The 15,909-nt window shown below is 37.6% G+C and overlaps 1 protein-coding gene across 1 annotated transcript in view; it reads right to left on the bottom strand.

Moving 5' to 3' along the window:
- The window catches only part of USH2A (usherin), a 405,495-nt gene that overhangs the window by 360,865 nt on the left and 28,721 nt on the right, over positions 1 to 15,909 (bottom strand). Inside the window, exons 3-7 of the mRNA XM_076334572.1 lie at positions 9,663 to 9,792; positions 8,415 to 8,478; positions 5,730 to 6,024; positions 4,238 to 4,422; positions 941 to 1,162 (exon numbers count right to left, since the gene is read on the bottom strand). Coding sequence (XP_076190687.1) covers positions 941 to 1,162; positions 4,238 to 4,422; positions 5,730 to 6,024; positions 8,415 to 8,478; positions 9,663 to 9,792 — 896 coding nt within the window. The remainder of the gene's footprint in view (positions 1 to 940; positions 1,163 to 4,237; positions 4,423 to 5,729; positions 6,025 to 8,414; positions 8,479 to 9,662; positions 9,793 to 15,909) is intronic.

Here is a 15,909-nt window from a genome sequence, read left to right on the forward strand (position 1 = left end):
AACTGTATCAAGCATAATTTTCTAGTTTAACCCATTTTGATCTCAGTTAAAAAGTCAGTTTCTTACTAAAATAAAATCTGTCTAGATATTAGTTAATAGGCAATAACCATCCCACTCTACCCGAAGGGCTGCTCTTCTGGAGGCATGGTGTAGCTTTGCAAACTATAGCTGAAATTATTTTACTGTTACATAGTCACCAAGACTGTAGCTGTTTTAGTGAAAGCATTATCATAACACATGTAAATCAAGAATAAAAACATATTAGTAGTGTAGAAAATTTTAATGTAAATGTGACCTCTAATGGGGTGCTTTCTCTCAAAATGAGAACTACCAAAATAATTTCAGGAATAATACTTATTAACAAAAATCTGCACCATATGTTTCTTGGAAAACTATTTCATTGCCAAATTTGCATATTATTTACAGGGCATAATTAGTCCTTTCACAAGACAGCACACTTATCATATACAATAAAGTTGTCAGTCACAGATAATGTAACACTCTTACTGACAGCTGCCCAGTTTTAAAAGGAAAACTACAGCTAAAACAAAGAATGAGCTCTGCATTAAGACTGTTAAAATTGCCATGTCTGGGAATCTATAATGAAATTTGGAAGAGCTACTGAAGTAAAGCACAAGCCATGGTTTCAATCATAAGCCTTTGCTTAGAGGCATTGGTAATTCCAAGGAAAGGACTGCTTTTGACAGATTTGTGTAATAAGTATAATTAATTTTAAAATAACATGTGAGCAAATGTTTTAAAAAAACAGTACACCAATCATTTCAAACTTGATGCACTGCTTCAGACCAAATTCCCTTCTCATTCATAAATGTAAAAGCAGAACAACTTCATTAAATTTTAGGCAGGTCATTATATACTTTGCACAGCTTTAATAGTCGGAGGCAGAGATGGGTGGGGGAAAGAGTTCCATAACACCTACCTTCCGCTGACTGTAACTTCATTAACTCCATAGTATCTATGCCTAAAATTTACCCAAGACTCATTAGTATGATACTGGCCACCGAGATGAATCCTCACTTGTGTAGCTTTTACAAATTCTTGGAGAGATGGAGTATTGTAAAAATCATTGTAACCAGGTCGGTGATTTGGTTCCGGGGTAAGAACACTAAAAGTTAGATTACCACGGGAATACGGTGTAAAGCTGTTTAAAAAGAGAGGAAGACAAATGAAAATCAAAATATCATATATTTTACAGATGCTACCTCCTAATACCCTTTTCCTCAGAGAGGGTCTCCACTTAACCGTGCATAGGTTTTTTTGTGGTTTCTGGGGAAAATTATGTCAGTGGATTCCCAGTCACCAGAATTCAAGCAGAGAAAAAGAAATGTCCTCTATATGTCTGTTTTTCCCCAAACTGCCATGCTCTTCTCCAGACCCTAAGTTTCCAATTAAGAGTAAAGCCTCTAAAGGGCAACTTCAAAATATGAATAAAGTGTGACTGATACAGTGTCATCTGCACTCAGTTTTCAAAAAGTTTAACACAATGTCTTTGAGAAACATGAACTACATAAGGAAATCGTGCAGATGACTAACATGATAATTAACATGCCCATATTGTTAATTATATATCTGCTAAACACATATAAAAAACATACAGAAACAATTATATTTTGAATTACAGAGTCACTGGACTGTATCACCTCATTCAATGAGTGAGCAGAGTTAGAAACACATGCCACCTTCCAGTGAGCAAAGTGCAAGAGAATTTAATGGAATGCAGCAGGATTGAGAATAAAACTGTGTATTTAAGCCCAAGAAGGGGAAGGACAGTCCTGAGAATTCAAGCAAAGGCTGAGTAAACAAGTATATATAACTGCAACATTTGCACAATTTGGTATGAATCGTATCTCATGTTGGTGTATTTACTGGGCAGAGTTTAGCTACAAGTAGAACTTGCCTCCGCAAGAGGCAAGAATGCCTGCTTATATGCACACCTACATGGGCTCATTAAAAATAGGTATCCCACGGTATCACCTGGCACTTGACATACAACATTCAAAAACTGTAATTCTCATCACTTCAAAATATCTCTGAGCTTTTGAAAGATGAGATTCGTAGTTAGACTAGGTCTGCTGAGTCATACGCCTCTGTCTTCACGAAGGATCTTTGAATTTACTGTGCCCCTATCCAGGTCAGTGCCTCACAAACGTCTCAGTGGAATATATCTGTATGTTTCTCTGGGGGATACTGTCCTCTCTTCCCCTCTGCAGAAAGTTAAATAAAGTATTTTTCTTCCATGACATATAGAGCTGTAATGGAAACGTTAAGACGGGTATGAACAGCAGACGAATGACACCAGCTTGGTATGGAAGCACCAGAAGGAACAGCAGATGGACTGTAAGGCTGATGGCACCTAGATAAGCAGGTCATCTACACACAGCTTCTCAGGAAACCAGGAAAACAAAGGAGATCCTAAAACAAGGGTCAGCCAATATTCAGACTAAGCAAAGACTCAAGCCTCTGATAGGGGGGGATAAAGGACAGTGAGCAACTCCTAACTTACAGAGGCGGTACAGGATAGAGAAACAAAAACCTTAATTGCTTTCATCTCCCAAAAGACTCAGAAGAGTCCATTCAGTACTAGCATGTGGTCACCAAACCAGGAACCCTCAAGCCACAGTAAGGATTTCAAAGCGAAGGTCACTTGCCTTCCATACCAACCCAAGGAGTCCTGGCTAGGTCCACCAGGATACAAGCACACTGGTGTCTAAATCCTGGACAGACAATTTGGACACATCTTGGCACTTACAAGTATGTGGGTATGAGAGAGAAAGAGAGAGAGCAAGAAACCAGTTTTGTTTTACAATAAAATTACCTTCCCCTCCTATAAAAGTCTCAGCGGGGAACTCTGCTACACCACTGACAGATTTGGAGCACTGTTCCAACAGTAACTTCTCTTTGAGTACACAGAATACTCACCATTACAGGGTATATTTCTTATCTTTTAATCAAAGCTTTCTGTACATCAGCTGTACCCAAAATCATTCATTCATATCACTTCTTATAATCATTTACGTCGTAATCGAAGGGGAGAAACAGTGCTACTTACAAAACATTTATGGAAACAGTTCATACTTAACTCCTCAGTTCTTTTTAGAAAATACACAAATACATATTTCTGGGTTGAAAAAGGCATTACACCTCATTCGGGTTATTTATCCAAAAACGTTTGGCTTACTTAAGAGATTTCCCTTCTCCTCTACCCTCTGCTCCAAGGATCAGCAATAAAGCTCAAAGTCCTTTGCTGAAAACTGGTGTAACTCAGATGACCTTATGCTCCTCTCCTCAGAATACTGAACTCCTGGAGAACAAAGATGCTGACGTTTGAAAAGTCTTAGGAAGGTAGCAAAAGTGAAACAACAGAAAAAGCAAAATGCCTACAGCACCTGGTACTGTATTTTCTGACTGATTTCCAGGCAAGTACTAAACAAGCCTAATACTGACTGGCATCTGAAATCAGGCAAGAGATGGTGCATTTGAATATATGTAGTGGTATAGATTCAAATATATATATGTACATACACGCATGTGTGTGTGTAAAATTATAATATATAGTAACTATATATTATATATGTTATACACTATATTTATGAACTGTATATTGTACATATTATCTATTTTTAAATTTGCACATGGTAACTGTCTTCTCGCCCCGCCCCAGTTTTATTTTGGTTCTTGCTTAGAAAGATTAGAAAGCTTCAAGATACAATTTTCAACCCATTTCTTACATTTTTTGCATGATTAGTAGTAAGGCTGAATGATTGGCTTTTGTACTTAAGTTTGGCCTCTCTTCTAAGCTTCAGAACAAGTTGCACTCTTGGAGATCATAAGGAATACTTTCACATTCACTAGATTGTTTTAAATAATCTGTTATATCAGTACCTTCCTCCACTCTTCATCTCAATGTGCTGTAATTCTACTGACAATAGCCCCCCAAAAAACAAGCATGTAAAATTTCAAAAGTCTAGCTCAAAAATAACAGAGGAATCAATTGTGTCACATTTCTCAGTGTCTGAAATCTGATAAAAATGACAGATGACCTTTTGGCAATCTTCAATCGAAAGGTCAGATTTGAGATCTTTTATATACTCAGCAGCCCATAATAAATGAGTATACCAAATTAAAAGATTCTATCTCATTGGGACATAGAAATGAATTGTGTCAGGATGTTACCTGTTCAAAGCATCTGTATTATGCAGATAATACCCACTCATACCTAGGAAGCTGCAGACAGTTGACAGAGTCTGGTTTTTCCAGAGGTCCATTGTTATCCATTCCAAAAATACTGCAATTTTTAGCAAAATACTGCCAGTCTTCCCAGTTTAGTTCATCTCTTTTTTTCCTTTCAATTCTTATTACTTCAGGGTGTGGGCTAAAGAACTGCAGTATAATATAGAATACCTACAAGAAGATAACAAATTTATAAACTGATATTAATAGCTAAGTTGTAAAACAATGAGAATATAACCTTATTTTTTTTCAGTGTGACAATATGGTCTGCTTTACCATTCACAGGCAGAAAAAGAACCAATATTTCAGTCCAGATATTTCTAGTTAAAAACAAAGATAACCTTTTTTGTTAAACAAGCTCTTTGATCTCTCAGACATTATTACACAACTGAACCGTTGCATCAGAACTCCACTTTTTCCTGAAGACCATTTGAAAATGCGCTACAAAGTCAAGTCCATGATTTGTTACATTAATACTATTTTTGCAAAAATGAAGGGCATAGCTTTGTGTTGCCAAATATTTGATGAGTTGTTTGTCTGATAACAGGTAATTTTTTTTTCTTTTTTTTTTTTTTTTAGGAATCTTCCTATTTTTAGCTTGGAATCTCAAATGCCCTGTGTTGCATTAAAGAGCACTTCACCCAGCATACTGCTTATGCAGAAATGTGTATGTGTTAAATAAGCCAAGTCTTAGAACTTCACAGACATTTGAACTCACTTTTAACTAAAGGACTAATTCTTACTTATGTAGCCAAAACCTGTCATCATATTCTTTCCCTTCTCCCCAGTAATGACAAAAAAGAAAAAAGATAAGCTAGCAAGAATACACGGAAATTTGGTAGAGCCCCTATTGTGAATGTATCCCCACTACTGATATGTCCCTCCTTCTAAGACATCCTGACACTCTTCAACAGCATAGTGAAGTGTTAGGTGCAATCTGGCCTCTTCAGGAACCTTGCCTGCTTATCGTATTCTCCTTCCATATTCCTCAGGAGGCTAAACTACCATCTCCAGAACATCTACAAAACAGAAATCCCCTCTGATATGTCAGCATGCCGCAGACATGTTAAATTCCATTTGACTGCAGTCAGCTTCCTACCAGAAGGTATAAAACAAACACCTCAAGTTTCAATAGAAATTAAAATTGAAGTTGAAATTTACAAAAGTGGCATTAAAAGGGAGCAACCAATTTCTAAATATTGGTGTCTTCACAGAGGATATCCACTCTAGTATATCTATTCTAGATTACTGCTTGTTACAACAGCCAAGGCACATCAAAAGAGAATGACAAGAACCATAATGCATTCTGTTGCCTTTTACATTGTTTCATACTGATAAAGGAAGTTTTCTTCCTCGTCCCCTAAGGATAACATCTTAAAGCATAAAGGTTTGAATTTCCTCAAAATTGTAATGAAATGTCTATAAAAACCTTTTCCTAGTTTTGATTTAATGAATAGCAAATGTAATCTTCTCATTACCTGATACTGTCCATTTTGTAAATCTATTGTGATAGAAACACCATGATCCAGACCTGCGGTATTAGCAAACACAGATGAAATCCAGGTGGTCCCAATGTCATCATCATTGATGTAATACAGAGGATGAGCTTCTACATCCAACCTCAGCACTCTGTCATTAGTAGTATCATCTGCACCATTAGGGATGCAGTACCTCTGTATCAATGGGTGTACCCGGGGATGACTTCCAGGACAGCGGCACTCAGACTGGGTATGCAGATGAGGAAATTTTCCAGAGAATACTTCCAAAATGTCTCTGTCACAGCATATAAAAAAGTAATTACATACATGATAAAAAAGGACAAGTACCACTTTGTGCCTCTAGGCTCATAGATTAAACAAAATTCAGCTTAGATTATAGTAGAAGCCCTAAAGCCCTGGTTTCGTCTCACATAAATGAGGCAATCAGCTAGGAATCAGGCCACCCAGGGTCCCTACGTAATCAATGGTAAGCAGCAGGCACCTTCAGGAGGTGTCTGTGAAGAAGCACTCTGGAGTTGCTTTCGTTGCTCCACAGACACACATGGAGCTCCACAGACATATACGGAGCCAAGGGAAATGAGCTCCTTGTTGGGGTGTCTAAAGCTAGGTAGGATGAATCCAGCCCTAGATGCAAGGAGAAGAACTCTTAACATTTTATTACGGCGTCACGTCTGACTCCACTCAGTGATCTGGACACTGTTCTTAAGCATACCATAGCATTGGCGTATTGCCTGTAACCACAGATGAGTTGAATGTTTGCACTCAAATCCTCCAAAAAGACCAGCTTGAGCAATATCACATCGCACCTTAGAAAACCTGGATAGAAATATTTTCACTTTCAACTAACTTTAATACAGATGACCACTTTTTTAGCTGCCCCAGTCTGTGATCACTCTAGTTGCTTCTTACAGCCCATGTCAAAGCCATTGAGTCACTTTAGTTCCCTCTGACATCAGCAACTGAAATAGGTACATAGGTAGGTAGGTAGGTAGGTAAGCAGATATATGAACGACATGGGCAGGTTACCTAAACCTTTATCTGTTCATCTCTGGTGTAAAAGAAGGATTTTGTGAGCCTAGAAGATACTGAATTTTCAAATTAAAAAACTCTTACTTTTCCCATTTTCCTACTTTATCAGTAAGAACATAATTTTTGTATACTTATTAAGCAAATAAATACTTGTTAGCTGCCACTACAAATTCCACAGAACCCAAAGTTACAGGATCTTTTAGATAGCCATCGACTTAAATTAATTGATGTGCAGGCAAGACTTTCCTTCTCAGTTTATCCCAGACAAACATTTTGGACCAAGTTATTTGTGGATATAAAAGTACATCTACAAAGACATCATTAGGTCACAACACTTTGTAAAATACCTTATCTTTCCATTTTTAAACTTTATTCATTTCACTGACTTAAATTGTAGTTCAAAGGATTTGACAAGCATTGCTCTGAAAGAATACAACCAACATGATTTTCACATAACTTGGAATTCAGATTCATATTAATACTTTAAATTCACAGGAGCTCAGTTCATCTTGATGTCCTGCAGACAGCTGAGCTCCTAGGAAACCGCTCTACATCTTATTGAAAGACTATCATTAAGTAGCCTTAAGGTCTACAGTCACAAGTGTCATTGCATGTAGCCTACCCAGAAGCACCACGCAGACAAATAGGACCTGACTACTTCTGGCCAGCTTGAATTGACTAGATTAATCCAGCATGAGCTGGATAACAAAGGTAACATTTCTTTGTAATGCACTAGGAAGGGAGGCTGGAGGGCCACAGAAATTGCAGTGGCAACCGTAATTTGGCCTCAGGGATGGAGGAAGTCAAAGCAATTGCCCAGGGCTATGTGGGCTGAGCTAGCAAAGTCATTGGCGGCTTTTGGTGACAATCTAATATAGAAAGCAATGAACAGTCAAAACAAGAGCACCTCGGGGTAGGGGTGTGTGCGTGGGGTGTGGGGAGCATCAAGAACACCCGACATGGACGTCTGATACCATGGGGAAGCTGAAACTAGAGGAAAGGAACTGCTAAGCACAGGAGCCAAGCTCGCAGCCACGAAACCAGCATGCCGACCAGTTGGAGTGCCTGTCCTCTTCACTTGGATCACTAGTATTAAAGTGGTCTAAACTGGACTGGCCCGCTATGCTCCCTTCCTCGCCCCACAGTTTACATGGAGATCTGGGAAAGCTTGGCAAGTCTTATCCAGCAGGACTAAGCTTATGAGCACATACTATTATGTCAGAATTACGATGAGTTGATAACACCTAGATAGTTTATAAGCATTGAAATCTAGCAACTGGATCTACTCTCTGCAAGAACACTTACTAAGTCAGGCTGTAACAGGAACAACAATAACAAGGAAAGCACACACTTGTTATTGAGTGTTGAGTTTCACTACTATGTATACTAGCTATAGTTAAGCAACAGTTCAAAAGCAAAACAACATTAAGTTGTTGAATTTATTATTACTCAAGATTTTTTAGATTAAAAGTCATCTTTGAAATGAGGATCAGTAAACTACATCTTCATAAGCAATCATCTAAAGGAGACACCAGAAAAGCACTATACTTTGGAAGATAAGCATATTGTTATATATTCTTTCTTCTCACCACACTCCTATTTTTTTTTTTTTTTACAAAAATAAAGGTTATTTACCTGTTTGTAAGTGCCACTGGGTAAAATCGAAAATCTTGCATTCTTCCAACAAATTGCTCTAAACCTAAGAAAATATATTGTAAACAAATAATCTACTGAGCAGAAGGCAGCTTTGCACTGCATGAGAGCACCTTTAATTCAGTAGTCAAAGACCTCTTTTGCACAATTGCCCCTCCCGAATGAAACCATCTTGGACCTGGACAAAACTATAGAGGGCAGTGACTTAATTTTTTTTTGATAAAAAAGAATGATTTATAATAACTTTATAAGAACATTTTGTACCTATCTCTTTTCTGATTAGAGAGGTGGCACAAGGATCGGCTCATTAGACAGAAGTAATGAGCCAGTCCATGTGCCACCTCTAATTAGAGAAGAGATACAGTAGGTACAACTGTACCTATCAATTTATACAATAAAGATACAAAGCATTTTAAAATATTCCTTTCTTTTATACATTTATTAGTTATCCAGTATTCAGAATCAAATCACAACAAAACACATTTCTAAATACAAGCTTTCAGAAATGTGGCACAGAATGACTTTCTTGCCCAAGAGGACAATAAAGTTGTTTAAGTGACATATAGTTATATTTAGGAGTTAGCTTCAAATTCTGCATGTTCCTGAAGAGCAAGTCAGTGTCCTTACATCTGCAGAGCCAAGAATTTGTGGAGAGCAACAAAACATCCCCCAGCTGTTCTGCAACGATCATGTCATGCTGTAGTACGTATGAAATTCTAGATGTAGATGAAGAGTAACACTATCAGGCATTACTATAGGCTGAGGGGTTCTCATTCTGCTAGTGGTTTACGTGAGTATCGATAGAACTGAAGAACATGAACAGCCAGAAGTCTTCAGCTCTATTCCTGACTCTGGAGAGGAGTGTAGTCTAGTGGTCATGCACAATCCCGTTCTGAAATAGCTTCATATATTCACTCAGAAAAACTGTGATCGTAAATTATGGAATGTGTCACTTTACAGACCTACATTTTGGAGAACGCAGGAAAACCTACCTATATGCAGTAACGCATAGAGTAAATTATGAACCTACAGGATTACCTACCAAATTTCTATCCTTCAGCCAATCTTTTGAGAAAGCTAATTGTACAATAGGAATTTTCTCCTGCAAGAAGATATTACTTCTCAGCGTATAGATAACTTAAAATGACCCACACACACTTTTTTAACCACATCGTCCACATCTTATTTTCAATATTCCAGTGCATTCCACTAAAATACTACAAGATTTACCTGTGAAACTTTGTCCAATTTGCAGTGCACCATCAGCATCTGCAACTGTTCCCACAAGAATCCTTGAATCAAAAGGTGTGTTGTCATCTTCCCAGCCATTCAAGAAGAAACTAATTCTGCTGTGATGCACCTATAGAATCAATGCAAATGGGCAAACACATGCTTCATTATGCAATCTATATGTTGTGTCTATCATTGATTAACCGTTAACATTACTTCGACCTACTTGCTGCGTGTCTTCATTTTTGGTGCCTACTGAAAGTAGACTGCTAATGAATGGACGGAAAAGAGGTATCGAGTTAATAAGATTATCGCTCAGATGCACAAAGTATAAGATTTCTGCAGTGGTTAAATCAAGGAAGAATCTACAGTACAGTGATCTGGTGGGGAGGAGTAAGAGAGGAAAAGGAGAAGGGTCTGTTTCACAAGGTACGAGGCTGGTTACAGCTACTTCACCACTTCAGGCCATGGGCACATGTTACAGCTGTCAGAGCTCTTCTCATACACATCAGCTCGTACAGGCCTCAAGGGGCTATCTACCATACTCAGGATAACCAAATGCAGCACGTTTCAGCCAGGCCTCTAACACCCCTCCAAAATGCCTCCCTAACCCCAGCATGTTTCCTTCTACAAGGGCTGAAGGGAACGGTATAGGAACCAGCTACATCTACTTTACACCCAGTGGGTAATTCCCTTACACCAAGGGAACCCTTGGCTAAGAATATGCACTCAGCCAGCACCCCAGGGTACTGTTTTCTGCAAGTGTTCCCTTCCCTGCCAATTCATTTTAAATTTGAGCTAACGTTCATAGAAATACTTTATGGCATTCTCCCAGCGCCACAAAGTCACAAGACGCTGAGCTTTTACAAAGTACTTTTTTGCATTAAAAATCCTCATGTTTAGGTTACATAAAATTAGAAAAAGTTTAATAATATAGGAGTGCCTTTCAGCCTTACATTTTTTGAAATTCAATACTCATTTAAAAACTACAGGCACATACAAAATGAAAACTGGAGGCATCATGGCTATAGTCAGCTTCCCATTAATGTAGTTAATTATAGAAACTAAGTTCAACTTATTCAAAACTTTTGAACTCTGTGGAATTGTTTACTGAATAAACTTAATCTCATTTATTTCAGAAAGTGATTTATTTGCAAAACTGAAATTACTTGATTTTTAGCAATATTTAGCTTGCATAAGGCTTATTTCACGAGAGCTTGGTAGCCTTCAGATTTTGAAACATCGTTTTGTTGTTGCCAATTTACAGAGCGTTATTTTCATTTTGCAGATATGGATGCCCGGTGAATCGTGTCTACAGGGGCCAAATAAAACTAGAGTGCTTTAGCCTGTCTTGATACCCATGCTAATCAAAACAAAATAAACCTGGAATAATTGCTTCCATAAGAACAATATATATGTGAGGACAAACAAAGGTTTACAAGCCAGAATAATTTGTTGCAAAGAAGAAAGCCAGAACCTGAAAAAATATCAGTTTGAAAACCACAACATAAGCACTCACAATGCTATTCCAACAATAAAATCTTTCAAATTTCAGACCAAGATAAACAGACACAATTATCTGTAAATCTGAGCTCAGATGATCAGCATCAGTGCCTCAGGCAATGAGTCTATCAGTATTTTAAGAAAGAAAATATGAAATTATATGGAGATTTTTGTATGTTTTTTTTAATTTATTTAGGCTTCACATAAAATTGTACAGATGAATTTTTCTCCTTAAACTGCACTTTCAAACACACAGATGCATGCTGAGCTTTATTGCCATTTCCAGATTCACTCAATATTTCCCAAATTTAGACAGGAATATTTATTGCCCTTCCAACTGATGGAAATTTGAAGGCTATTATCATAATTACTAAGCCTTGAGATTTGTTCAAAAAGTTATTGCATATGAGTTTCACCACTCAAAATACATCTCTCCATTTTAAATTATCTTTTGTGTTGACACATCAATGACCTAAATACAACAGTTTTTTATTTAATTTTAATTCAAAGCCCTCTATAACATCTGATGCCCTATTTGCAAGAGCCTAAGTATATGTGTGTATGGTGGTTACATTGCATTTTTTTTCTGCATCACATTTTTTACAGCCTGTTACTGTCATTTGGTGTTTGACTGTTATCATCATAAAAGATACAGGCTTTTCTACTTTGTTATTTGTAGCATTATCTCATGTTTTACAACATCTTTGCACAACATGCCCGCACATGAAATATAACTAGTGAAAAGTTCTCAGTGGTATTAATGCATAAAAAAGAATGTGGTTCCATCTCTACTGTCTTTACCCAGCCAAAAGCTGATGAACAGCCAATTTTCCTTTATCACATTAGCACAGCCATGAGGGAAACACATTTGTTCTAGTCAGCTACACTAAAGATACTATTACCAATCTAACATATACATGTTTTATATCAGCAGTATTCTCAGAGTATGAGGGAGCCAACAATATATTAACACTAGCATGACAGTTTATTTAAGAAAAGAAAATTGTCTCTGTAGAGGGACAGAAGTTAGAAATGTATGGCTAAAGCTCAGTGTCACTGGTCTAATAAAGGTAATAATTCTTAAGCTTTCTTTATAGCAGGTAACACTCCTGTGGCAGCTCTGTCATATCATTCAAATAAAAATGTTGTCTTTTACAAGTTTAAGAGTACCTTTATTTTTAGTCGGATATGAAGCATGTTTCCGCTTTCCTGTTTTCACTGTAAAACATTTGTAAGCGGAATTCAGAAATGGGCGCACTCACCCTCATCAGCTCCTTGCAAACTTACCGTCTCAGCTGCAGCTTCTACAGGACCCGATTCTGCCTCCCCCAGTGGTAAGCAGAGTGCTCGCCTTCATGCACCCCTACTGAAATCAGTGGGACTATTTATGACTTGAGTGACAGCATTGGGCCCTAAATGACCAGGTATTTTTACTTGTTGAAAATAGGTGACCAACGACAATTTTAAATCTCCCTCCCCCCTCCCCCCCCCAAATCTCTTTGTATTAAATAGGATTTAGAATAGTTGGGTTTAATATAGCACATCCCCAAGGTAGCCCTAAGCACTTTACAATGCTGAATTGGATATCAGTAGTGCAGTGACTGTGTAAGGCAAAGGCAGCAGTCATTATGCATTTGGCAGTAGCTCAATGTAATGATCCCCCTGCTGGTTATTAAAGGGGGTATGAATATCTGACACGGGAGGAAAATGTAGGAGGAAAACCATGTGTGGTATAAAAAAATCCCAGCGGCTCTCCACTGTGGGAGGAGAGGAATGTCTCAAAGTTTGGTGTCAGTTTAGACTAAGCTAAATAAGAAGGAAGGCTGGCGCCGAATCGGCTGTTTGATGTGGTTATTTAAGGTCTCCTGACCGTTAGCATTAAATTGCATACAATACCACAGAAATAAAAGATGAATTTCACTCCTGACTAGGACAATAGGATTATTCCCCTGTTGTCTTTATTAACAACATTCTATAGGAATTTGCCCCAGGAGAGTAACAGGAGATGGGTAGGAAAGGCTGGCCTCATGGTTGTGCAGAGCACAGGACCAGAAGCTTGGGACATCAGCGCTCTAATCCCAGCTCTGAAGCCATCCCTCCCTCCCTCCCTCCCGTGCCTCCCCATCTGTCAAATACTTAGCAAATCACCTCACAGGGAGGTGGCAAGGATTAGTTACTAAGATAAATTCACTCTGCAACTACATTAGCCTCTGCCAATGCACAGCCTAATACCAATTCCAAGCAATGGAAAATCCATTTGATGGTGAGCCGAGATGGTGAAAGATATCCACAATCTTTCCTCTAATAGCATTCTTGTTATGATCCACAGGAGTTTCAAAGATGAGAGGTGCTGGGCCAATGAGCTGATAGGCAAGTTCCTTCAGTGCATCCCGAATGAAGCTCTTATGGTCCTCCGTCACTGCCCAGAGCCAGCAATACCAAATCCAACCACTTCCTACCTAGGAAAAATTCTGACGGACAAGCTACCGCTTATAAAATGAGATAGGGACAGAAAAGGCATTACAACTGTTTCTTTTCTCACCTAACGATCTTTGCTACTCAGACCCTACGCATGAAAACATAACAATGAAATTTAACGTGAATTGTTAAATGGTTTGGATCAGGCAGAGCTGTCCTGTAAACAAAAGCCAGTGTTTTCATGTATTAACTGCTAACAGAAACTTCCACTACATTGCAGTAACCTGTGTGGCAAAAAAAGAAGCGTCACAGCCAAATACTGCACTTCAGAGCAGTTGTACCGGCTTCGACTGAGGGACTAACTATGGCAATAAGCAGAAGCAGGGGAGCATATAGAAGCACGGCAGGCATGTATGATGCTGCTCCTGAATACTCGCTGAACCTCAAACCACTGGCAGCTCAGAGACTTCATCAGCCAGACATGGTTTCTATACATTTAGTAGCTTTCCATGGATTTCTTTTGCATGATTTTGTATAGCTGGTCCTTGAATGCAAAAACCTGTACTTCCCCCAAAGGCGCTCACTGTATAGACTGAGTCAAGAATACCATGGTTTTTTTCTTTCTCTCTTTTTTAAGCCTTGAACTGTAGTGTTGTCTACAGGTATAATGTATAATGGTGTAATAAATGTATAAATAAATAAATAGTATAACAGGTATAAATAAACAGTATAATAGGTATAATAAAAATATTTAATATTTCAATAAAAATTATCAATATGCTTTTCAAAAAAAGCCTAATATTCCTCTTCATTAACACAGAGGTAGAACACATTTTGGGTATCAAGTAAAAGACACAGCTCTATTGATTCCCTTTTTTTGAGCTACTGTGGCACTTTCCAAGCCAAAGCCAATTTGGGGGAATTCTGAGACCCCAATCTACAAAGTTTTGGCTTTCAGGTAATAACACACACATATATTACATTGCAACATATAAGTGTGATATCTGGCACATTTAAGCAACATACACTTTTTCTTCACGCACATTAACCCTCCTGTCATCAAAATGTCCTGTTACATATATATAAAGGCAACTGAGACAATTTTAGTCTCTTCTGTATAGTACTGAATTGCATCATTTCAGCCAAAATAAATGAAGTTAAGTGAATTCTTCAGTGGACGCTATAATCTTTTTGCATCAGTAAGATTTTTCCATTAAAAATAAGTCCTAATATTAATACTACCCACATACCTTGTGCAAAATTATTTCTAATAAGTAAGATAGGAAGGCAAGACATGGAAAAAAATCCTTTATGTTCCATTAAAAAATAATACAGAATACCTAAATTTATCATAGCAGAGCTCAAGATCACTAACCAGAGATCAAAACTCCACTGCACTAAATGACATACAACCAACAGATGCAGTAGTCTCTTCACCAAATGTTTTAGAATTTATAATTATTATATGTTTCAAAGACATACCTGTTTTTTAGTAAGTACAATCTTTCCCTTTAAGTTATCTTTCCTATCCCAATATTTAATGGCATGGGAAAGATTTATTAAAATATTACAGATAAATTAAGGGGAGTTATTTCAAGACAACATTAATCTCTTCTACTAGTTAAATATACATTCTTTTTACTCTTATTCATCATAGCTCCTAGTAACCATAAAATACAATTTAATCTTAAAGTTTCTTCTCATCATCTATTGTTCTAATAACTAGATCACAGTGTCTGGCAAGACAGATGAAGAAACCAGATGGATTTCTTCCCAGATTTGCAGGCCATAAATGAGGAGTTCCACAATAGAGAGAACTCTGGCACCAAAAATGAAAGGAAAAAAAAAAAAAATCTTTTCCAGTCATTCAAGCCAAATGATTCCAACCCTGGCCTATTTAGTTATCCAGCCAACTTAGTGATGGCAAACACTTCAACTGTAACTTCAGCTCTTAAGGCTATTTATACCATCAAAGAAAGTCTCAGATGGCAGGGGCAGGAACGACCGACACATATAAAACAAGGACAAGGACCAAAAATTCATCTTCAGATAAATACTAGGAAATGCAATACATTCCAGTACATGTAATGGACACCACTGTTTTCAAATAAGATAAAAATGAAGCAGTTCAGGGATCTATGATATGTACCAGCCAGTGAACAAGATTCTTCCAAATATGAGGTAACTGCAAACTAAAATTTAAAAAAAAAAAAAAGCAAGCGCCTTTTAAAGTTAAAAATACAAATTTAGCTAGCTGCAAATGCAAGCTAAATTTAACAATTAAATACAAACTAAAACATAAAGCCTGTTTCTCAAACATGAGAAA

This window comes from Aptenodytes patagonicus, chromosome 3 (assembly GCF_965638725.1).
Source record: "Aptenodytes patagonicus chromosome 3, bAptPat1.pri.cur, whole genome shotgun sequence".
NCBI lineage: Eukaryota > Metazoa > Chordata > Aves > Sphenisciformes > Spheniscidae > Aptenodytes > Aptenodytes patagonicus.